This window comes from Ochotona princeps, chromosome 10, assembly GCF_030435755.1.
Source record: "Ochotona princeps isolate mOchPri1 chromosome 10, mOchPri1.hap1, whole genome shotgun sequence".
Lineage (NCBI taxonomy): Eukaryota > Metazoa > Chordata > Mammalia > Lagomorpha > Ochotonidae > Ochotona > Ochotona princeps.
The window spans coordinates 1,346,784-1,371,453 of record NC_080841.1 but is presented as its reverse complement, the minus strand read 5'-3'; the positions used below and the strand labels follow the sequence as shown (position 1 = coordinate 1,371,453).

Below are 24,670 nucleotides of genomic sequence, written 5' to 3'. Positions count from 1 at the left end.
AGGAAGATCTTCCATCCGATGATTCACTCCCCAAGTGAGCCGCAACGGGCCGATGCGCGCCGATCCGAAGCCGGGAACCTGGAACCTCCTCCGGGTCTCCCACGCGGGTGCAGTGTCCCAATGCATTGGGCAGTCCTCAACTGCTTTCCCAGGCCACAAGCAGGGAGCTGGATGGGAAGTGGAGCTGCCGGGATTAGAACCGGCGCCCATATGGGATCCAGGGGCTTTCAAGGCGAGGACTCTAGCCGCTAGGCCACTGCGCCGGGCCCCACACTGTGTTTTGACCTACCACCTGGAAGTCTAACTTAGGAGACAGATGAAGGTGTCTGCCAAGAGGCTGTAAGATTGACCGGTCTCTGCCTTGTGCTAAACTGAGAGACAAGTGAACATTCCTGAACATTCTGTACCTGCAAGTGTTCTATAAATGAACACATACATGGGAATGGATGGGAAGTAATCAGCATCCCAAACTTGGGTACTGAAGGCTAGTGTGCTTTTTAAACCTATGTGGAGATAAAGCTTCATCGAGTCCTGCTTTTCAGGCTCTCTCCAAGCAAGCCCATGTTTATTTGGGTTAAGCAGGAGAGAGAGAGAACAGTGGACATTTCTATTAATGGGAGAGCAAGGTCCCCAAGACCCCGGGCAGCAGCAGTCAGGGCTTCTAGCATTTTCTGACATGGTCCTTGAGCCCCCTGTAGCGAATCCCCTGGAGAGCAACTTAGCTGCGACTTATCCCTTGAAGCTGTGTGCACCAGCATCTGTGGGGCAGGAGCAAGAACGCAGCTGTCCACCACAGACACCTGCTCCCTGGGTGCTGCTGGACCTGTCCTGGACCAGGGAGCTGTTGAGAGATGCAGGTTCCCAGGTCCCACCTCAGGCCTGCTGCTTCTGCAGCTTCGGGCAGGCCTGGCTGTCAGTGTGACACTGAGGCTCAGCAAACACTGGGTGCAGTTCAGGGGTTCCCCAGGCAACCTCTCACCACCCTCAGAGAGGGCCCAGAAAGACAACCAGGTACCTTGTAACACTGGGCTTAGGTCTGTAGCTGTGAAATTGAGCTTCGAAGGAATTTCATGGGAGTTGTCAAACTCTGTGTCAGATTCCGCTGCGCAGCCTGGCTGAGTCCAGCAGCTGTCTCCTCACCCTTGAGCTCTGCTGACCTCACCTGGGAGTGGACCCCTAGGTGAACCCTTGGTCACGCTGGACTCGTAGGGGAGCAAAGCTGCAGCATTGGATGGCTTTGCTCTTCTGCTGTCACCCACCTTTTTAGGGGTGTTGGAACCAGATTCACCTGCTCTGTGTGTGTGCAGATTGATTTGTTTGAAAACAAGGAGAAAAAGGGAGGGAGAAGAAAGGAGGTAGGGAAGGATGGGGAGAGAGAGAGACAGAGAGAGAGATAATCCATCCACCATTTGGTTCACTCTCCCAAATAACCACAGCAGTCAGAAGTGGACCAGCTGGTACCAGGAGCCCCATCCCGGACCCCCACGCCGGTGCCAGGAGCCCCATCCCGGACCCCCACGCCGGTCCCGGGAGCCCCATCCCGGACCCCCACGCCGGTCCCGGGAGCCCCATCCCGGGCCCCCACGCCGGTCCCGGGAGCCCCATCCCGGACCCCCACGCGGCAGGAGCTCAAGCATGTGAGCCACCCTACGTTGCTTTCCCATGTGCAGTGGCAGGGAGCTGGCTCGTAAGTAGAGCAGCCAGGGCTTGGAGCCACCCTTTGGTGTGGTTTGTCGCATGCATCCTGCTGCACCTAATGTAAGTCCTGTTGGACTTCGCTTTGGCCCTGATCTCCTCCTCCCCCAGACTGGGAAGCACTTGAACTTACGAAACCGCAACTTCTCTCAGCACTGTCCACCCAGGGTCTGACCTGGTGTGTGTCACGTGGCAGGTGAGTGAAGTCTGATAAGGCATCTACTTCTCCAGGTAACTTAAGGGAGTTTTTAAACATTTTAATTTTATTTTTGTTAAGGCAGAGTTGCAGAGAGAGAGAGACTTTTCACCCTCCGTTTACTCCCTAAATGGCTGTAATAGCTGGAGCTGGGCTCTGCCTAAACCAGCAGTCAGGAGCTTCTCCTGGGTCCCCCACGTGGGTGCAGGGGACCAAGCACTTGAGCCATTCTCTGCTGCTTTCCCAGGCACATTAGCAAGGAGTGAATTGAAGATGAAGCAATGGGGACTCTAACCAACATCTGTCTGGGATGCCAACCCTGCAGGAAGAGGCTTGGCCTGCTCTGCCACAGCCCCAGCCCCCCTGGAGTCCTGCAGGTTCTCTGCCATGGGAAAGCACAGCCCTGGTACCTGCACCATCCATCAGCTGTCTTAGGTCCAGCACATTGATCCAGCCACTGCCTCACTGACACCCAGCTGCAGTGTCTCTCGCTGCCGGAAATGGGGTTAGCCTGTATCCCCTTGTTCTAGCCAGTACCACTTCCTCTTCTGAGTGGACAAACAGACGGGTGCTTATTGACAAGCTGAGGCTCAGTGAAGTCCCCGCTACCGGCTGAATTAGGCATGCACCACTTTTCTGTGGCCGATATCTCTCACCACGTGGTCTCTGCTGTGTGTTGGAGAGAGATCTGCTCTTGCCTGCAGTGACCCACACTCCACAGGGTCCCCGCGGGAGGCACCAGCCCCTCACCTCCTCCTGGAGTCCAGCTCTTCACCTCCTCCTGGGGTCCCCGCAGGAGCCAACAACCCCTCACCTCCTCCTGGGATCCCCGTGGGAGGCACCAGCTCCTCACCTCCTCCCGGGGTCCCTGCAGGAGGCACCAGCTCCTCACCTCCTCCTGGGGTCCCTGTGGAAGGCACCAGCTCCTCACCTCCTTTTGGTCAATTGCAGGTTAATAATGACATCTGCAAGTTTACAAAAGCATGCTGTAGAGACCTCAGCTGGCTGTACCGGGCTCCTCACAGTCAGTGTCCTGGGCTACTTGCCATGACAGCTGTCATTTGTTCAAAAGAAACAAAAAGCTATTAAGACACAGGTTAGGGGCCTGGTGCAATGGCTCAATGGCCAAATCCTAACTTTGCATGCACTGGAATCTCCTATGGGTTCTGGTTCATGTCCTGGCTGCTCCACTTCCCATCTAGATCTGTGCCTGTGGCCTAGGAATTCAGCAGGGGGTGGCTTGAAGCCTTGAAGCCTTGGGACCCGTACCCACGTGGGAGACCCAGAAGAAGCTCCTGGCTTGGATCGGCTCAGCTCTGGCTGTTGCGGCCACTTGGGGTGAAGCAGCAAATGGAAGATTTTTCTGTCTCTCTTTTTCTCTGTAAAATCTTCCTTAAGTAAGTCTTAAAAAAAAAAAAGAGAGAGAGACTGGTTAGAGCGCCTGCATTCGGTGTTTGTGTACCTGGGGCCAGCTCTGGCCTCCTGTCCGCAGCCCCCCCAGGAGGCAGCCATGACAGCCCTGGGGCTGGGCCCCTGTCACCCCCGTAGGGGACCTAGGTGGACTTGTAATCCCAGGCTCTGTGCTGTCCCAGCTGCGGCCATGAGAGCGTCTAGGGTGTGGGTCAGTGGGTGGAAGCATTAGCTGTCTCTCAGGTAGTGAGTGAATACCTGCTAGGCAGAGAGCTGTCACCTGCCATGTGGCAGTATCTCACAGGCTGATCGAGGGGAGACATGCGTCGGGACAGAAACAGACCCTGCCCTGCCACTTGGTAGAGCAGTGCCATTTCCTGGGGGCTGTTCCTCTGCGGCCTTCGCTGCGTGACACGTGTTTGCTTCCGTTCTCAGTCCTCACGTTCAGCAGCCAGACTTCAGCCTGGGAGGTCCTTCCTGCTGCCAGACACTGGGATTGCACGGCACCTGGCGTGCCTTAAGATAACTCGATAATTAAGCCAACAGACACATGTGTGCACATGTGGGTTAACACGTGTGCTTTGTGTATATGTGTACACGTGTGCACGGCAGGTGTGTGCATGTTTGTATATGTGCAGGTATTTGTACATGTGTGTATATGAGTGAGCTTGTACGTGTTTGTGTGTGCACACACATGCATGTATGTGTGTATATATATGCATGTATGTGTTGCTCCTGGCTTCTCGTGTGTGTGTGACGACATTGTCCATCCTTTCGCCATGGCTCTCAGCCGAGGGCTTCACAACGAGCGCCAGTGGCACTCACTTCTCCCAGATGTGCAGGGGCAGCTCGCAGGACTGGGCGCAGTGCAGCTTCCAAACCCCATGCGGCAGCTGGAGGCTGCCTGCAGGCCCCCATGTGCAAGCCCTCGCAGACACACCCCAGATTTGTACTGGGGAAACCATGCAAGCCGTGCCTCATGTCCATCCCACAACGCCTCCTTCCGGCTCCCAGTGCGAGGTCTCTGAGCAGCTGGGGTATGGCAGGTGAGGGCTTGCTGTGCCTCCCCAGGCGTAGTTCAGCCCCGGGTGTGAGCACCGAGGCACCTCCACGGGGCTCCTGGGAGGCGTCTGGTTACCTGGGGCTGCCTGTGCCCGTCCCTGCCCTGGCACTGTTTTGAGAGCCAGCTGGAAACACACCAAGCTCCCCTCCCTTCTCTTCCTGAAGAGCACTTACTCACTTATTTGAAAAACAGAGAGGAGAGACAGAATGGCCTTTCTCCCTCTGGGGCACTCTCAAATGGCCGTAAAGTCTGGGTCTGTGCCAGGTCGACGCCACGTGGGCATTAAGGTCGTGTTCCACTGCCTTCCCAGGTGCATTCCGGGGAGCTGGGTCAGAAGTGGAGCAGCCGGGATTTGAACCACTACTCTGATGTCAGCACAAGCAGTGGCTTCCATGCTGTGTCCTCGTGTTGCTGTGATGAGGGGCCAGGGAAAGAATCACCATCTGGTCAGGGATCAGACAGACTCGGGCAGGGCTGGGGACAGGTGTAATTCAACATCCTTCAAGGTGGAAGGTGCAGTGGTGTGGGGTTTTATTAGGAGGGTCAACATGAACATATTAAAGAGGGCGCAGTCACCAGGAAGAGGGGCCGTCTCTGCGTCACCCAGGCTGCCCGAGCGGACAAGGCTGGCTGTGCTGTGTGCAGCTTCAATTACAGCGGATCTCCAGAGGAGGGATGGGAAGTGGAGGACGAACCTTAGAGTTCTTGCAGCTGGAAGCCCAGGGAGGTGTGGATGTTGCATCGCTGTGTCCCAGCCCTGGCAGCTTGGAGCCGCGCCGCCTTGTCCGACTTGCCCAAGAGCGGCAGGTGGGATGAATGAGAGCGAGTTCCTGGGAGCTGATTTCAGCCTGACAGAAGGAATGTTTTTCCAATGCTAGAGCAGATTAGTGATGGAAAGAACTAGCTCACCAAACTGGGAACTTCCTGTCTCTGGAAACATTCAAGTTGAGGCCAAGGAGGGTTTGTCGGATTTGGAAGGACTTGACACTGAGCCTGGGGTCGGGGACTGCCACGGCCGGACCTGTTCCCATGAGGCCCGTGAAGGATGCCGGTGGGGTTGCTGGGCGGGTTCCTTGCTGACACTTGGCCACTTCTGCAAGCTGTGTGGGTGTGGTTCCCGGGCTAGCAGAGCCAGCTGCTGTTCTCTGTGGGCTCCGTGAGCTGGTGGGAGCTGCCGGGCTGCCCATCATCCTCAAGGCAAACACCTCTACAGCAGCTCCCGACATGGCCGGTTCATTCTGAAAACATTTAATGTGCACTCACCCTGTTTATACGCTGCAAACCTTACGGGAAACCAGCAGACTGCATCACTTCTCTCTGATGCCTACGTGGCTGCCCTAACACATGCAACCGACGTGGCTGTGGCCTGGTTGCTGTTGGCTTTGGGTCAATGCAATTGGTGGGGGCCCAGAGGCTGCCTCCAGTCATGGAAGTTAGCAGCGGACAGAAGGAAGTGAATGTGTGTTCTCCAGGCTGTCAGGGTTCGCCTTCCTAGGTTTGCAGGCCGGCCACTGCTAGTGCCACGTGTTCCTCCGAGGTAGAGAACAGCTGAATGTTCCAGAAGCAAGCACGTGAGTCAGCTTGGATCCCAGCTGTGGTCATGCCCATCGATGTGGGAACAGCCCAAGGGACCTGAACCTAGAGCCCTGGCCCCAAGGGGGAGAGCGCCCCAGTGGCATTGTCTCTGTTAAAACACTGACTCACCAGGCTAAAGAAAAAGCAGGAAAGACAGAACGCCCCTTCGGTGTGAGAGCTCGCTCCCTTAACTCGTCTGAGTCGACACTGGCTGAGTGGGTGCTGGCTGCTCTGTGGCTTTGCAGTGGAGCTCTGGGCTCCTGCCATGGATGGATGTGACTTAGCCCCTGGCACAGGCTACATCTGGGCTACATCTGGGCTACATCTGGGCTGCATCTTCTGCTCTCTGGGTCCCCAGTGATCTGCAGAGCCAGGCTCCCAGGGCCACCCAGAGGAGTCTTGAGGTCGTCACCCCCCTTGTGGTTCGGCTCTGTCTCTCCCTGAGTCATCTCACTGTCGCAGGCTCTGGAGGCCATCTGTGAATCAGCCCCATCTCAGGTTGTCGCATAGCCTGCAGGGAGAGAGGTGGGAAGTCCAGCCCCTTGGCTCACCTTATTTCGCAGAGACTTGCTGTCTTGAGTGTTAGCTTATTCATGTTGGTTTATGACGGAGAGGCAGAGATGGATCTGCTACCCACTGGTTCATTCTTCAAGGCCACAGCCAGGAGCCTGGAGCTCAACCGCAGAGGAATCAGGGCCCCTGGTCCTTGGGATGCTGTTTGTTGCCTCTCGGAGGGCCCGTGCTCAGGGAGCTGAACTGGAAGCATGGCAAGACTCGAACCTACGCGCTCCAGGACTGAGTGCCGTCGTCACGAGCGCAGCCCTCCCCCTGCAGCACAGCCCCACCCAGGCTTGATGGCTTTACCGTGTGCTAGGTCGTGTCTGACATTTGTTTCCCGGAGAAGCTGGGTCATGGTTGGAAGCCAACTCAGGAGTCAGCTTGCCCGGGTCACACCCTGTCCCTGTGTGGCCCAGCCGTGGGATCACCAGCCTCCTCCTCCGAGTGTGGGGCTTCCTGGGGATGTCTGTCGGGGCTCCAGGAGAGAGGGAGAGTGCTTAGGTGAGCAACATGCCACCATGTGAAGGTCACATGGGGCCCTCCCCTTGCGTGGGTTGGCATGCTGTGCCAATGTCCTGGGAGCAGGAAGAGGTTTCACATCCCAGATAAATGAGTCTTGCTCAGGAGACTGAGGGGAAACCTGAGATGCAGGAAGGACCGTAAAGGGGTGACCCACAAAGGTGAGGGGTCACGGTCAGGAGCGTCAGGTGAGGGGTCACGGTCGGCAGCGTCAGCTCACCTGGCATCTGGAGGAACCACCACAGCATGCGCGAGGGATAGAAAGAGACCCCACTGTGGTCCTGATGGCTCTGCCCAGGGCCCAACACCGTCAGAGAGCCAGGATGGGGAGCAGGTGTGGGCTGCGCACCTGCAGAGGAGTGCATTCCATTTTCAACTGACAAATAATCTATTTTTAGTATTTGTTAGTGATTTTTGCATGTGTGTTCATTAGGGATGTAGCTCTGAAGTCTGTCTTGTCCCCACGTGCTGCTGGCCCCGTGGAATGCTTTTGGAAGCATTCGCTTCCTTGCAGTTCTTTGGAATAAGCTGAGAAGAATTGACCTTAGTTCTTTTTTTAAAGATTCTGTAAAGTTCGACAGTGAAGCCATCTGGTCCTGGAGGGGTTTTTTGCTTGGGGGATTTTTAAATTACTGACTCGGTGTTGGTGCCTCTTATTGGTCTATTCAGGATTTTTATGTCCGTGTGACTCAATCTTGGTGGCCACTTGTGACCAGAAACCGCCGCGTCACCCCAGTTGTCAGCTTGCATTGGCTCGAAGTGGCCCGATCGGGGGTCCTGGGCGTTTGTGTGGTGGCAGTTACAGTATCCCCCCTCATCTTTATCTGGACTTTTCCTTCTTAGTTTATGTAGCTAAATTGTTATCAATCTTATTTGTCTATTCGGAAAACAGATTATTTATTTCCTCGATCCCTATGTTTTTGTTTGAGCCTCTATTCATTTATTTCTCACCTCTTTGGTATTTCTTGCCTTGAGGTAATTTTGAGTTTGAATGGTTCTTGATTTTCTAGTTTCTTGTGTTATGTCATTAGTTTGTTCACTTAGAATATTTCTACTTTATTTCTTTCTTTTTGTACAGTCACAACAGAAACCTCCCTCTCAGCATATTTGGTGTATTTATTTTATTTTGCTACATCTTGTAGGTTGAGGTTATGTTGGGTTTCACTCTCTTTTTCTTTAAGATTTATTTATTTTTATTGAAAAGTCAGATATACAGAGAGGAGGAGAGACAGAAAGAAAGATCTTCCACCCGATGATTCACTCCGCAAGCAACTACAACAGCCAGAGCTGAGCCGATCCGAAGCCCAGGAACCAGGAGCCAGTAGCCTCTTCTGGGTCTCCCACGTGGGTGCAGGGTCCCAAGGCTTTGGGCCATCCTCGACTGCTTTCCCAGGCCACAGGCAGGGAGCTGGATGGGAAGTAGAGCTGCCAGGACACGAACTGGTGCCCATATGGGATTCTGGTGTGTACAGGGCAAGGACTTTAGCCACTAGGCTATCACACCGGGCCCAGAGACTTTGTTTTCTAACAGGTGGTCCTCTCGGGAGCATGTTTTGTGTGCTGATGGGAAGGATGTGTCTCCTGCACCTGCTCTGTATCTGTTGTGTGATGTTGGGTCCACGTTGCCTGGAGTGTGTTTGCCCCCTGAGGTCTCTTTGCCTCTGTTTCTGTCTGAAGATCTGTGCTTGATGACAGTGTAATGCTGAGTGTCTATTATTGGAGCTTGCAGTGTTTGAGTTTAATGATGTTTGTGTAACTGGGGCTCTGGCATTAAGTGCTTTGATTTATAATGATTTCCTGCACAGGCTGGCATTGTGGTGCAGTGGGTTAGCTTGCCACTTAGAACGCCAGCATCCGTATCAGAGTGCTGGTTTAATTCCCAGCTCCATCACTTCCAAGCCAGCTTCCTGGTAACGCACCTGAAAGGTGGCGGAGGGTGGTCCAAGGGGGTAGGTCCCTGTCACCCAGGCGGCAGACGCAGACCAGAGCCCAGAGCAGCCCCTCTGGGGTGGCCACGTGTGCAGTAAACCGCCAACGGAAGAGCACACTCCCCGCCGCCCCTGCTCTCGGTGACTGTCCTTCAAGCAAATAGGTCTTTGTTAAATTATTTCTTCTTGTTGGAGTCATCTTTTTTATTATTGTATGGTGACCACCATTGTGTCTTTACAGTGTTTGGCTTAAAATCCTTTCCAGTGTGTTCTTTGAGGTGGTGAGTTCCCTGTCCTTCGAGTGCGCTGCTGTCAGAGCACACTGCTTCCCGCCTCACGCCCCACCTCCTAACCTCCTTCGTTTTCCTTTCTTCCTTTTTTCTGCAACGGCCAGAGCTGAGCTGATCTGAAGTCAGGAGCCAGGGACCTCTTCCGGGTCTCCACACGGGTGCAGGGTCCCAAGGCTTTGGGCCATCCTGGACTGCTTTCCCAGGCCACAAACAGGGAGCTGGATGGGAAGTGGAGCAGCCGGGACATGAACTGGTGCCCATAAGGGATCCTGGCACATGCAAGTCCTTCCTGGCACTTGGAAGGACTTAGCCACCAGGCCACTGTGCCAGGCCCTATCCTTCCACTTTTAAGGCTGGCCTCCAAGATGGGGTGATGAAGCCCTCGGTCTACACTCGCCTTGGAGTTGAGCCTTCAGCCCTGAAGGATGAGTTTGCTAGGGGCAGGGTTCCTGGCCGACTGCGTTTGTTTAGGGAGTCTGGCTGCATCGGCCTGGCCTCCCCGGGCCCTGAGGTCTCCGCCAAGAAGCCTGCTGCTGGTCCAGTGCAGACGCCTCTCCAGGGCCTTGGCATTCTTCCTTTTCTCTTTCCCTTTCCCTTGCCCTGCACGTTGGCTGGTTCAGCTGTGCCGCACCTCGCGGGGATCTATTTCTGCTGAGCCCAGTGTAGGTCCTGTGAGCTCGTGTTTCCCAGCACGACTTGGGAAGTTTTTAGCAGTTACGTCACTGACCGAGCTTCCTTGGCCTTTGACCTCTCGCCTCCAGAGCCGACCGCTGCGCGTGTTTGGGAGGGCTGTCTTCCTCTTAAACCAGCTACCTCACTGAGTTACTTCACGAGATTCCGGGAATGCTGTCTTCTGCCTAATCCGTTCCGTTGAGGCTGTTGAGTTCTTTAAACTGCTGCTCCTGTCTGTAACTTACCTCTTTGTTGAATCTGTCATGCGTGTTTTAAATTGTCTTCCCAACTTTGTTGAATTGCTGTCTATATTCTCTTGATTCCCATTAAGTTTTCTTTTTTAAAGATTTATTTGGTTTTATTTTCAAGGCAGAGTTAGAGAGAGAGGTCCTCCATCTGCTTGTCCACCCCCCCCCAGGTGGCCACAATGGCTGCAGCTTGCCGGGCGGAGCCAGGAGTGGCGGACGGAGTTCTGTGGATGCAGGACCCAAGGCTTGGGCCAGCGTCTGCTTCTCCCAGGAGCATCAGCAGGGGCCTGGGTCAGGAACGGAGCAGCCAGAACACACTGGTTCCCGTAGGAAAAGGCTGGTGCTGCTTAAATTGCCATGTAACACAGCACAAGCCCTTCATTAAATTTTCTGAAAATAGTAATTTTAAATTCTTGGCCAAGCAAGTAGTAGATTTCCTTTTCTTCGCAGTGTGTTGCTAGGGAGCCGTTATGTTCTTTTGGAAGTTTACTCACGGTGTGTGTGTGTGTGTGTGTGTGTGTGAGGTCAGTTGCCTCTACCAATTTCCCAGGGTGGCTTTTGAAGTAATACAACCCAAAACACTTCTGGGTGTCTGGGCATCGGATGGCAGAGCCATGGGGTTTGGTTCCAATGTATGGCTTCCTTGCGGCTTCCCCAATGTGACAGCGCTGGCAGTGTCTGGGCGGCAGGGTGTGTGGGACCACACTGCCAGCTGGCATGCAGCTTTCCTAGGCAGGCTGGTGCATACATCAATGTCTGGGGTTGTGTTGGGGGGCCACGCTGGTATAGGTGAGCTGGCGCTAGCGTGCCGACAAAAGCATGGTCATTGTCACTTTCCAAGGGCCACGTCGAGGTGAGGCTACCGTGACAGGCCAGTGGGAGCCAGGTGGCATGTCTTCTAGCAGGGAGGGGCCCTTTTCAGTGTCTGAAGGCTGCAGGCAGGGCCCAGGAGGAGTGCCTGTGGGGTGACTACTGCAGAGCCTGTGGGTGCTGACCTGCTCGGACGGGGCTGAGCTTGGCATGCAGGTGAACTGTGACCTCAGCACCTGCTTAGAGTGTTCCGCTTCCTGCTTAGTGGTTTTGAGGTCCCACTGGGTCTAGGAACCCCAGGATCACATGGAGCAAAGCGCTGCATTTGCTAACTGTCCCTTCCTGTTCCCTGTAGATTACATGAAGCAGACAACGTTTGAGGCGCGAGCCTTCCTGGCGGCTGTGCAGTTCTTCCAACAGGAGAAGGGCCACTACGGTGCCCAGCAAAACATCACTGGTGACGAAGTGCAGGTGACATGCGTAGGGCACGAATCCCCTGACCCGCCGGGTGGCAGGAGGTTGGGCGACCAAGCGAAAGGGCCTGGCAAGGGTGGGAATGCAGTGGGTGGAACAGCATGGACGCGCTCAGTGGGACCTGTTAGCATGTTTAAGTGCCAGTGTGTCTGTTGGCTTTTGCCAGCCTGTCGGCAGGGAGGGACTTACTGTGGTGATTTGCAAGTGAGGGCCCAGGGAAGCCGACCATGGTTCAGCCAGCTGCGCTGCCCATGCAGCAGCCGCGTCCTGGGCTCCACGCCCTGTCCTGTTGCACTCACTCTGGACTGTTCTACCCCTGCCTGCAGGGTTGACGTGTGCAGGGTCAGCTGCTTTGGTGCTAACGATCAAGAGCTGACGGCTCTGCCTGCTGGTGCATGACGCAGCTACCCCAGCCAGGGCAGAGGGCCGCGTGTTGCACCTCTGGCCCCTTGCACGCCATGGTGCTGCTTGCACTGTTTTTCCTTCTGTTCAGTCGGTGTGAGTACATAACCTTCCCTCTGCCACCAAAAATAGGAATGCAACAGACTCTTTCCCACAGCCCAGCTCTGAGCTTCTGGCATTTCCCTTCTGCTCTGGCTTGGCATTGCATGGGAAAGGGAGCTGTGTGACCCCAGACTACCCTGAGCCCAGACCCTCCCACTCTCCCTGGCATCCCCAGCTCCTATGGGGTTGTTCCTGTTCCAGGCAGCTGTGGTTTTTCTCTCCCTCCCTTCCGGCACTCCATCTCTTCTCTGTGGGGCCATTCCTGCTTGGTCTCTGGCTATGGGCCAGCAGGCTTGCCAGGCAGTCCGTGAGTCCAGCTTTGCCCATCTGTGTGTCCTTCAGCAGGCCTTGATGAGGCTAGCATCTGTTACTTATTCTCTGTGGTCCTTCCTTGTACCCACAGCAGTGGAGCAGGTGGAGGGTGCTCCAGGTGACACTGGGGACATGCAAGTGTTATGACTGGAGGGGCTTCAGGGGGCAGCAGAGTCTGAGGACACAAACGGAGCACACAGTGCCCCAGACACCAGAGCCAGGCCTATTCCCTGCTCAAGTGTGCTCAGGTGTGTTCAGGTGTGCTCAGGTGTGATCAGGTGTGTTCAGGTGTGCTCAGATGTGTTCAGGTGTGTTCAGCTGTGTTCAGGTGTGCTCAGGTGTGCTCAGGTGAGCTCAGCTGTGCTCAGGTGTGCTCAGCTGTGCTCAGGTGTGTTCAGATGTGTTCAGGTGTGTTCAGATGTGCTCAGATGTGTTCAGGTGTGGTCAGGTGTGGTCAGGTGTGGTCAGGTGTGGTCAGGTGTGTTCAGTCTTGGTCAGCTGTGCTCAGGTGTGCTCAGGTACTCAAGCGTTCAGATGTGTTCAGGTGTGCTCAGATGTGTTCAGGTGTGCTCAGATGTGTTCAGGTGTGGTCAGGTGTGTTCAGGTGTGTTCAGTCTTGGTCAGCTGTGCTCAGGTGTGCTCAGATGTGTTTAGGTGTGCTCAGCTGTGTTCAGCTGTGTTCAGGTGTGGTCAGGTGTGTTCAGGTGTGCTCAGGTGTGTTCAGTCTTGGTCAGCTGTGCTCAGGTGTGCTCAGGTGTGTTCAGGTGTGTTCAGGTGTGTTCAGTCTTGGTCAGCTGTGCTCAGGTGTGCTCAGGTACTCAAGCGTTCAGATGTGTTCAGGTGTGTTCAGGTGTGGTCAGGTGTGCTCAGGTGTGGTAGGTGTGTTCAGGTATACTCAGTTGTGCTCAGTTTGCCCCTCTCTGTGACTCACACCATGTCCCCATGGTCTCAACATGGAAAGGGTGTATTTGGGGTTTTCCTTGAGGGCCACCAGCCACTTTCCTGTTCCCTGAGAAGGTTCCAGAGTTTCGACTCTCAGGGTCTCTCATGGAGTCTTTGATGCACGGCAGACCACTCTGACAGAGCACAGCACCCAGGCTGGTTTGGGCGGCCTCCCCAGCAACCCCTTGGGGCCATGCCTGCCTGAGTGCCCCGGGTCTCTCCTGTGCAGGTGCTGAGCAGCCTGGTGATGGAAGAGCTCCTGCCTGCCCTGCAGGCCGATCTGCTGCCCAGCATGAAGGGGAAGAGGAATGACAGGAAGAGGGCATGGTTCGGGGTAAGCTCTGTGGAGTCCAGGGTCCCCCCGCCCACCCATGGCGTCCCTGCAGTGCCACGCACAGCAGTGCGGGTGGAATTGGGACAGGCCTCCCACACACTCCCCTTGTCTGTATTGTAGCTGCTGGAGGAGGCCTTCCACCTGGTGCAGCGACAGGTGGCAGAGGGTCTGCGTGCCCTGAGGGAGGAGTGCCGAGCCCTAACTGAGGGCCTGGACGGAAAGATTCGTGCCGACATGGACCAGATTGTCAACTCCAAGAACTTTCTAGCCGGGAAGCTTGGAGGTTGGTGGAGGGAGAGGGCAGGTGCTTGCTCTAGTTAGCGAAGCTTTGTAGTCCTGTCAGCCTTGCAGGGACATGGCATGGTTCAGGGGTAGCTGGAGGGAAGGGCTGGGGCATGGGGGGCTGGCACAGGAGCAGCCACAGGAGCTGGCACTCCCCTGAGGACTGGCGGACAGAGGAGGAGTCGGCTGAGCTCCCCGCTTGCACTGGGGCCTGAGCCCATCCGCTTGGCCCTACAGGTGGGGAACTTCTAATGCCGACTCCTGCCAGGCTCCTTCCTGACCCGCAGAGTGGAGAGCAGGGTAAATCCAAGGACCTTCTGTGCCTGGCACAGTCTGGGGGTCCTTTGGACCCAGGAATCAATGACTTTTGCTTGGTGGGAAAGCCCAGCACTTTGGCTTAGAGCCACACATCTGGGTTCCTGGCCCCCCAGCCAACATCAGCGGTCAGGAGTGCTTGAGCATGGCTGAAAGCATAGAAGCAGCCTTTGAGGACCCCCAGCCTGTGGGCAGGTGGGAGGAGTGCAGCCAGGCCCAGCACCACTGCTCAGGGCTGACCTTTAGTTTTCCATCCAATGCTCCGCACACAGTTGCACTCACCAGGTTGACTAACTCACAAGGCGTTTATCCCCTTGGCAAACAGTTCTGCCTTTTGCTACCAAGTCACCTGGTGAGAGCCGTGGGCTGTTGGGTGGTTGGTTCATCCATGGACTCCACGAGCTGTTTTGAGAATTCTCCACAATGAGCATGGAGGAGTAGCTGAGAGTATCTGTGGGCAAGCAGCTGGGGTAGGGGGCCGTTGGTGGCACAGCAGAGGACTGGTTGTGGTGACCCACAGCAGCAGGTGGCCAAGGCACCTCTGAGGGGCTGTCCCTCCTGTGGACGGGTCTTATCCCAGGAAGGGAGGCCGGGGAGGGCGCTTCTGTCAGCAATGTTGGATTCCGTTCTGGCAAACAAGCCTGTCTGCCCTGCTTCCCGGGGCTGTTCAGGGGCTCCCGGGACCATGGGCAGCCCTGGCCAGGCTCCAGTGCCCTCCAGTCTGACTCTGCCCTAAGTCACCTTTCCTGGGCCGTCGCCTACCCCAGTGATGTTGGCGCAGCCGGCAGAGGAGATCTGTGCAGAGAGCGTGCGGCCGTTCCTAGCGTCTGTTCTGGATGAGCTGCTGGGGCCCGTGAGCTCAGGGTTCAGGGTGGTCCGCTCCCTCTTCGAGAAGGAAGTGGATGAACTCTGTCAGGGCTTTCAGACCAGCGCAAACAGCAGCCAGCTGCAGGAGGTAAGGTGGTGCCAGGAGGAGGGGAAGGGCCCTGCCCGGCTGCTTCAGCCATCCTGTTGCCCCTCCCACCCTCCTGCCCTGCCCCTCCCCCTCCCCTGTCCCCCACCCTCCTGCCCTGCCTCCCATCCCCCTCCCCTGTCTCCCATCCCCCTCCCTTGCCCCCCCTCCTCCCCTGTCTCCCATCCCCCTCCCCTACCTCCCACCCTCCTGCTGTGTATTTTTCTTAGTTTGTCTTTGTTTCTACAAATCTATAAGCATGTTGCCTCGTTGGTAGGACTTTCCTCAGTTCATCTGTTTTTTTTTTTTTTAATTTTTTTTAAATTTTAAAATGTCCTGTATTTATTTGAAGGTCAGAATTACAGAGAAAGAGGGAGAGACAGACAGACCTTCCATCTACTGGTCCACCTACCAGATGTTCAGCTGGGCGGGGCCGGGCGAGGACGGGGCTTCCTCCAGGTCTCCCGCTGGACTGCAGGCTCACAGGCACCTGGGCCGCCCTGCTCTGATTTGCTAGTCACGTTAGCAGAGCTGGATTGGAACTGAAGCAGCCAGAACTCAAAGCAGCTCCCTATGGGGTGCTGGCACCAAAGGCAATAGCTGAGCTGTTACACCACAGCCTCTGGTGTGTGTGTGTGTGACATGTTTGTTACTTTGTTTCTAAAATGTATCTAATTTATTTGAAAGACAGAGAGGGGGGGTTGGGCTGTTGGGAACCTGGGGCGTCCTGAGGTCCCCGTGTCTGCTGCGGCTCCACCTTTCCTTCGCTGACACAGCACTTAGATCACCTCCTGCACCTGCCACTGGACCCCGTGAAGATGGAGCTGTGCTACAGCGAGGCCAGCCTGCTGCAGGAGGGCCTGCGGGACCTCAACAGCCGCTTTTGCTTCTCCCATGTCGACCTCCTGGTGCAGAGGACCCAAAACCACATGCAGGAGGTGGGATGGGAACAGGGAGGGGCAGGGAGCCAGGGAGGAGGGCTCTGGGAGGGGCGGGGAGGGGCAGGGAGGAGGACTGTGGGAGGGGCAGGGAGGAGGAGTCTGGCAGGGGCAGGGTTGGGGAGGACTCTGAGAGGGACAGGGAGGAGGACTCTGGGAGGGGCAGGGGGTGGGGAGGAGGACTCTGGGAGGGACAGGGAGGAGGACTCTGAGCGGGGCAGGGAGGAGGACTCTGGGAGAGGCAGGGGTGGGGAGGAGGACTCTGGGAGAGACAGGGAGGAGGACTCTGGGAGGGACAGGGAGGAGGACTCTGGGAGGGACAGGGAGCAGGACTCTGGGAGGGGCAGGGGGTGGGGAGGACTGTGGGAGGGGCAGGGGCCAGGGAGGATTGTAAGAGAGGAAGTGGCATAAGTCAGTAGCTGCTTGAATTGGTGTGTTTCACCTTGGTAGCACGTTAGAATTACCTGAGGAGGTTCAGCTTAAGATTTTTATTTATTTATTTGAAAATCAGTGTTCCAGAGACAGAGAGATCTTCCAAGCTGGTTGCAGTAGCCAGGGCTGTGCCAGGCTGAAGCCAGGAGCTTCTTTTTAGATCATACACACGGGTGCAGGGGCCCAGGCACTTGGGCCATCTTCTGCTGCTTTCCCAGGCCATAGACATGGAGGTGGATCAGAAGTGGAGCAGCCAGGACATGAACTGGTACCCACTGGGTTGTAGGCGTTGCAGGCAGCAGCTTTACATACTGCGCCACAGGCCCGCTGCACCTGGGGCTTTGGGGCCTGCCGACACCCCTGCACCGTCCCCAGTGGTCCTGGCTTTGGACAATGCCTCAATTGCCACTGGTTGGAAGGGGCTCTCGGGCCTGGGTAGGAGGAATTCCAGCCATCATGTTTAGTTTCTGGAACCTCTTCAGGAGCAGGAATGAGCAGCAGTGTCTCTCCCCGTCTCAGATTTTAGCGGGTTGGGGAAGGAGCGTGTGGCTGCCCTAAGGTTTTTACCCATCTCATAGGTGTTCTGGTCTCTCCCTGTGGGTTGGTGTCATGCCAGGTCCATCTCCTGGAGACTGCAGCAGGACAAGCTCCTGCACAGAACCCTGACCGTGTTGGCTGGGCTGGAACGGCAGCCTGCGTCGGGTGCAGGGAACAGATCACAGGCCAGGGGACAAAGGAGCCTTTCACTGAGAAGTTGGGGTCAGAGTTGGGCAACACAGCCCATGACGTAACCTCTGAGACACAGACAGGGAGGGTGCACAGAGACAACACTGGCAGTTGAGCGCAGAAGTCCTGTGGCAGTACCAGGCCCTGAGTGGCAAGACCCAGACCCCAGGCAGCTCCAGGCCAGGCGACAGGGCTGGGGGTGTGCAGAAAGCCGGGCAGCAGGGCTGCTCATGGGCACCTGCAGTGCCAGCACAGCCAGGACACAGCTAGAGAAACACGGTTTCCACAGTGTGTGCCTGCAGGTGCCAGCAGATAGAAGGCAGTGCTGGGTTGGGTCCCCCACGACCCAGGGGATTTCCATCCAGAAGAGACTGCGTGACATACCTGTGCATGTGTGTGGGGTATGTGTGTGTGAGCCTGTGTATGTGTTGTGAGTGTGTACGTGTGTTAGGTTGTATATATACACGAGTGTGTGCCTGCATGTTAACGCGTGTGCGCCCACTGCCCATCCGCCCATCACTCTGTGGCCGTGTGTCGGACATGTGGGCGTCTGAGCCACAGCCTGGACGTCAGGGGCAGGCCCTGGTGCCTGGCCCCCCTGCCAAGCCCACTGGCGACCAGCTGGTCCCTGACGCGCTGCTGTGCCTGCTCTGCCCCCAGCTGATGGAGAATGCGGTGTTCACGTTCACACAGCTGCTTGCTCCCCACCTGCAAGGAGAGCCCACCAGAACTTCAGCAGCCATGGAGAAGGTGAAGCTCCGCGTGCTAAAGGTAGGGCTGAGGGCAGCTCCGCGGGCTCACGTCTGAACCTGGACTATGGCTGTGCCTGTTTCCTGCCAGGAACCTCGGCTCCTTTCCCCTCACCTCCAGGCCTCTTCTGCCTTCTGGTGGCCACACTGGGGACTGCAGGCGCTCATGGGGACTCTGGACACTGCCGGATGCCCCAAGCTGGGCTGAGGGCCACCTGCCCCGTCCCTACCCATCAGCCGCTCGCTCACAGCACATCCCATTAGGCTGGCACAAAATCTGAAAGTGGGCGACGTATTAGTTTAAAAATAAATTTTAATACTCTTAAGAAACTAACTGCATCAATTAATTATGAGAAAAAATTAACTAGCCAACATTTTAATAAAATTGAGATCTGTGAAGCCAGCCGGCATGTTTAAGAAAAATCCAAGAGTCTTACACAACAGAGCATTGTCCGTGTGCTCCGTGCATCAGACTGCAGCAGGCTGGCTTGGAGGACGCTGGGCTCTCAGACCCAGGCGTGGTTGAGCCAGTTGCTCTCCCCCTGCCTGGCCATGGGACTCTGATGAGACCTCGCAAGGTGAGTAGAATCCGCCCCGTCACACAAGCGAGGACAGTGACTCACAAGCTGTGGAGACAGCTTGCACACGGCAGGTGGTTGCCTGTGCGACCTCAGAGCCACTCCCACCACCCACATGGTACTTCAGGGACCTGTGCGACCTGAGCCCCAGAAGCTCAAAGTTCCTCTGCCATCCCCGAGTCTCCCAGGCAGGGGAGCCACGCCACCACAGTGATCAGAGGGTAGCAGGTGCCTCTCGGTGCCGTGGATGCTGGTGTCCTTGTGACATGCTTGGAGAGAACGTACCTGGATGCCAGCAGATGGGGCCTGGTCTCGCTGCTGCTGGGCCTTACGTCCAGGGGTGCCAGGCTGCTGCTGGGCCTCCAGGGGTGCCAGCTGCCCTCTGCCCTTCATATCCTCTCTGGACACTGGGCCACAAGAGCATGCTGTCACAGGTTGCCAGTCTATTGCTTAGCCCCCACCTCCTCAGGCTAGCCCTGCCTGGTCCCCCTAGGGCTGTAGTTCTGTTCCCAGTCATTACCTCCAGAGACCATCTAGGTGCCAGTTTGTGTCCTGGCTGCTCTGCTCCTGTTCCAGCTCCCTGCTTGTAGCCTGGGAAAGCAGTGGAGGACGGCCCTAGGCCTTGGACCCCGCACCACGTGGGACACAAGGATGGGGCTCTTGGGCTCCTGTCTCAGCCTCGGACACTGTGGCCATCTGGGGATTGAACCAGTGAAGACATCTCTCTCTCTCTCTCTCTCTCTCCCTCTCTCCCTCTCTCCCTCTCTCCCTCTCTCCCTCTCTCCCTCTCCCGCTGTCCCTCTCCCTGTCTCTCCCAAGTTTAAAATAAAATGAACAAATCTCGGAAGTAAAATAACTATGACCTCCAGTAGAACTGTCTCGTTCCATTAGCCACCCTTCCTTGGGCCTCGCTTTTCTACTCTAGTTCCTGTGGATGGATGTGTGCCCGTGTGCCCTGGGGGAGAGACATCATGATTGGCAACTTGGTCCCTGGCCTGGGGTGCTCAGAGCAGAGTGCAGGAGGGCTTGCATCAGTGTGGGAAATGTGCCGTAGAGAGTGGCCCACTTCCTCTCTTCCCATGGAAGTGGTCTGAGCCACTGGCCTGCTGGCAGGACACAGGGACAGTCGAGAAGGTGGCTGGATCCCATGGGCTCTGCTGGGATAGGGCGATGGCAGGCACGCTCGCTCCTGCCGCACCCGGTTCTGATGGCCTGGACAGATTGCTGTGCCTGTGGGAGAGACAAGTAGATGGGTGGCTGTCCATCCTCAGAGGGCAGGTCTCTGAGCCCTGGGACCTGAGTGGCCAGTGTGGGGCCCAGCTGAGCTGTGTGTGCTTTTCTGTCGGCAGCAATATGACCATGACAGCAGCTGTGTCCGCAAGAAGCTCCTGCAGGAAGCCCTGGTGCAGATCGTACTACCCACGGTGCAGAAGGCTCTAGCTCCCACCTGCAAACCGGTAAGGGACGACGCTCCTGCCCCATGTGCCTCTGTGGGTCCCACGGAGTCCTTAGCTGGCCACATGATTGCTCTGTTGCAACTGGAGGCAATGTGGAAATGCACTCCACTCCCCCAACCAGATTCAATTTATAAGAATCAGGAAGTGGCCAGGTCGACAAAGTCCTGCAGGGTCACTGTGGCATTTAGAGCCAGGCTCAGGGCTCATGGCACTGCCCAAGGGGACAAGGTGGCCCTCCTTGTGGTGTGGGGACTTGAAGGAGCACGAACACAGAAGCACGTCGGCTCCGGTGTTTAGGGAGGCCACTAAGCCATCAGGAGCTGCCACGGGCGTCAGGCCTCACCCCACCCAGGGGTCCTCCCGCCCCTCACACCCCTCTTCCCCTCTCCAGGAGCTGCACAGGTACGAGCAGCTCATCTTTGCCGACCACTCCCGCATGATCCAGGTGGACAGTGTCTATGAGGAGGTCTTGCAGCAACTCCTGCTTGGGGAAGTCCTGAGAGGTAAGGAGGCCAGCAGGTGCCCCGGGAGTGGGGAGGCTGCTGGTGGCGGGAAGCAGGCAGGACCCTGCCCTGGCCCAGGCTGGCCCCTTCAGCATCACGTTTCCTCCCGGTTGCAAGCACGAGCTCTGTGAGATTGGCATTGCAGGCTCACCAGGACCCCTGGTGAACAGGCATGAGCCTCGCAGCCCTCCAGGCAGGGCAAGGGGGTGAGGGCTGCTCGTGGACACAGTGCCCGACCCCTCCTGGACCAGGCTTGTCCCCATTTCCCTCAGCTCTGCTCAGCCAGACAGCGGAGGCACTTGCTGGCCTGGCCAGGACTGGGCGCTGGGGGCCTGTGCAGCCAGGCCCTGCCTGGGATCGCAGTTACAGAGTAGCATCGAGGAGAGTGTGCTGTGGTCTGGGTTGCAGCTGGCCCGAGAGCCCTCCCCAGAGGACACCAGCCAAGCGCAGAGCCCAGGTCACAGCAGCTAATCGCTGGGGATCCAGCGAGGACGTCAGCGCCATGGTCAGCCCACGGGGACACCTGCAGCTCCTGTGCCCTGGCACTGACTTTGGCGACAGGGCTGGTGGCAGTGCCAGCAGCTGCTGGGAAGCTGCGCTGAGTCCACAAAGGCAGGTTCTGGAAGAAGAGTGGTACTCCTCAGGTGGAGTTGTCAGCCCCTGGGGCCTCCAGAGCAGAGCTAGGTGTGCCCAGGAAGGCGCTTCAAAACTGAATTCAGTTCATTTCCGCCCAAAAAATGGACAGCTTTCTTGTGCCACTCATACACTACCCTTCTGAAAACCGTGTGCCTGCATGGATCTCAAGTTTCTCGTGTCCCACAAGGAGCGGTGCTGGTGCCTCACACTGCCAGTGACCTTCGTCTGTACTTTGGACCCTGCAGGTCGAAATGCTCTCGGCTCCGTGTGCGTAGTGCTGAGCACAGGTCAGGGTTGGCCTGGAGGTGCCTTGGCAGGCACTGGCGGCCAAGAAGGCCTCCCCGGGGGACCTGGGAGCCCATGATGGTCATATTTCCCTCATGCCACAGCAGGTACTCGAGTGGCCAGAGCTGAGGCGAGGGGTCTGGACCGTGCCTATGGGCTTCCATAGCTGTGAGGGGCCACCTGGGAGCTGGGCCATGGGCCTGAGAGCTCTCGAGGGCCAGGGGCGTGGGGTGATGGAAGTATTAATACAGCCTTTTGTGTCTGGATCTACCACAGTGATCGGGGAAGCTGCCGTGCTGAAGAAACACAACCTCTTTGAGCAGGGCATGGCCTTGGCCAGCGAAAGTGTTTCCAGCTTGACTGATCTGAAAACCCCAATTGGGTCCGACCAGGCCAGCCCTGCCCGGCGAGCCTCAGCTACACCGCAGGAAGTCCCCGGGAGCGAGGGCCCGGGTCAGGGTGCTGGCAGCCAGCCCAAGGAAGAGGTGCAGCCTGGACCCCCAGCCCCTGGTGGGGGTGGGCAGGAGGTTCCCGCTGCTACAGCTCCTGTAGCTGCAGAGGCTGGGGCAGAGTCGGGGTCCACGGGGCACCCCCAGGACCTGGAACCTTCCCCGAGGCCACCAGAATCCACCTCGGACTCCCTGCAGGAGCTGAGAAAGTTGCTGGTGGAGTCAGTGCAGGTGGTTGACAGGGATCCAGAAGAGGAGGCCTCTTGTTCCCCAGGAAACCAGGAAGAAGAGACTGCCACAAAGCACACAGCACACCACCAGGCCACTGCCTCTGACCTGCTCCTGGGACCACAATGCTGGGAGACCCCCAAGGCACCGCCTGAGCCTCAGCCAGGCCCTGGAGAGCTCACTCACGGCACCCCTGAGCAGGAGCTCATAGCCAGGGCCTCCCCGCAGAATGCCCATGAGGGAACAGAGGCCCTGGGCGCTGAGAGCCAGGGCACCCCAGCTGTGGGCAGCATGGGCCCAGAGGAAGCCAAGGTGGCCAGTGCTCACGCATGCCAGTGGGTGGTAGAGGTGGACCCCACCCCCACAGATGGCGCAGGAGAGAGGGAAGGTGGTCAGGAGACTTCTCAGTGAGGGCCTCCTGCAGGTGTGGGTGCCCAAAGATGGTAGCAAAACCAATTTTGAGGCATTTGTAAGAACTATTGCTTAGCGTTGTGATGGAGCTGCTTTGGGCCACTCTGCCCACCGCAGGGGAGAACGCTCTGCCCACCATGGGGGTGAACGCCCTGCTACGCTTTGAGCTTCTGAACATCACTGTCTACTTGCTGGTTTTTCTGCAGCCCTAGGACCTGAGGAAAGGGGGTGTACAGCTCAGGCAGGCCTCGTGCAGACAGTGTCACCACTGGGAAGCCTGGGGCTGTGGACTGTCCGACTGCACACCTCGTGGTTCCTGTCCACGGATCACCTCTTGAGTAAGTTCGGACTCCGCACAGGGCACTGGCATGTGCAGGCGTGCTTCCTTCGAGATCAGCCAGAAACCCACAGAGAACACAGCTGGACTACCCACCCCAAAGTTTATTCTCGGACAGCCACCACATCCCTTGCACCCTGCTGGATTCAGCCACAAAAAAGACACGACAACAGACAAGGTGATTGGATGTGTGTCTGTTAGAAGTCCTCAGTGACCTAGACGAAGAAAGGGTGGCAGTGCCCAGTTCCAGTGGCCGGCTTCTTCTCCCTTCACCCAATGACAAAACACACAAATAAATGCATGAAGACGACAAGGAGGCCCACAGGTGCTCCCCGCCATGGGCACCCTGGGCACTCTGGGCCCTGTGTGCCCCGCCCTCCTGCGGAGTGGACACAAGTGTGTCTTCTGAGGGCACGACCGCTGGCCACCTGTGTTAAAAGAGATTGAAAAGACTGGCTATTTTCCTTCAGAAAATTTCAGATTGTTTTCAAAAAAACTGCGGTTCCAGGCCCTGTGTCTTCCTGTCCCCTCTCACAAGTGCTAATATCAGGTCCTGCTGTCTGCTTTGGACCAACGCCATTTGGACAGACGCAGTCAAGTCAGTTCTCATGATTTAATCTTTGAACCAGGAAGCAAAACATCCTGCCTGGGTTCTGGTGAGCCCGGCAGGATGGTGCCGAGCCCTCAGAGTACCCTCGCCCTGGTCGCCTCGCTCTCCCGCTGTCCGTGTTCTGCCCCACCTCTCTCCCAATGCTGCCCGGCCCTCGGCCGTGGTCCCTTGGCTGCAGCACAGGGCTGGCATGGTGCCGGCTGCCCAGCTGTTATGAACACCGCACCCTCAGTGCACCGAGGGGCCAGGGCCTGCTGCCAGATGGGGAGCAGGTCTGAGCCCAGCCCTTGGCCTGTGGAGTCTCCCCTTAAACCAAGTCTGAAGTCCACGGAGCAGCTGCCTGGTGCTCCAGCAGAGCAGGAGCTGAAGGAATGGGCCCAGCCCCATGAGACCTGCCCCAGCTGGAGTGCTGGCCTCCCTGCTCTGCCCCACTCTCAGCCCCCAAACTAAAATCTTTGTAACCCCGAGGTGGCAGGGAGCTGCCTTGGCAGCACCCAGCACCCTGCTGGGACCACCCAGGAAGCCAGCAGGGAGTAAGCACAGGATGTGCCTGGAAAGCTGCCTTGTTCCTCCCTGCAGGCCCGTAGTTTGCAAAGCGATGTGCGGGGTAAGCTGGGCGGCTGGCCCTGGCAGAGGGACAGGGCACTGGTCACTCTCACACGTTAGGGGAACAGCCTCGGAGCTGACCTGGCTCCTCCCACTTGCGGTCTGTGCGGCCTCTTCACTTGGTTTGCACACAGGAGCGGGGCAGCTGGCACCCACTGGTGCAGTGGGCACTGTCACTGAAGGCGCACACGACTCGGTCTCTGGCAACCCCTGCACTGTCAGCCAGTTCTGTTTCCACAGACCTTCCACTAAGGGGAGGAAGTTGGCACACCATGGCTTCCTCCACAGCTTGGAGCAGAGGCCACAGCGACTCACAACATGCAGCCTCGACCCTCCTTCCCAAAAGAAGGCATTTGGAGATGACGGGGACATGATTCCCATGGAGGTCGGGGGTGGGGTACTGGGGGTCTGTGGGTCTCGACTCCCCGGGTGTGTCACCAAGGGGCTCAGAGCTGGCTTTGTCAGGAAGGGGAGATCTCGGAGACTGTCAGCATCCCGCAGGAAGGCTGCCAGGCGAGCGGGGCCGCGTCGCAGCTGTAACCCCGCAGCTGTAACTCACCTGACCATGCAGAAGGTGGCAGCTGCACGGGCACGTGTGTGGGGTTGGCAGCCCTGGTCTGCAGCCTTTGTCTGTAAAGCCACTAAA

General features: G+C 57.2%; 1 protein-coding gene across 1 annotated transcript in view; it reads left to right on the top strand.

The window, feature by feature from the left end:
- The window catches only part of NIBAN1 (niban apoptosis regulator 1), an 89,114-nt gene extending 66,643 nt beyond the window's left edge, over positions 1–22,471 (top strand). Inside the window, exons 6-14 of the mRNA XM_058669683.1 lie at positions 11,320–11,435; positions 13,426–13,530; positions 13,651–13,813; positions 14,895–15,082; positions 15,856–16,017; positions 17,836–17,946; positions 19,852–19,959; positions 20,351–20,462; positions 21,660–22,471. Coding sequence (XP_058525666.1) covers positions 11,320–11,435; positions 13,426–13,530; positions 13,651–13,813; positions 14,895–15,082; positions 15,856–16,017; positions 17,836–17,946; positions 19,852–19,959; positions 20,351–20,462; positions 21,660–22,471 — 1,877 coding nt within the window. The remainder of the gene's footprint in view (positions 1–11,319; positions 11,436–13,425; positions 13,531–13,650; positions 13,814–14,894; positions 15,083–15,855; positions 16,018–17,835; positions 17,947–19,851; positions 19,960–20,350; positions 20,463–21,659) is intronic.
- Positions 22,472–24,670: the final 2,199 nt, after the last annotated feature.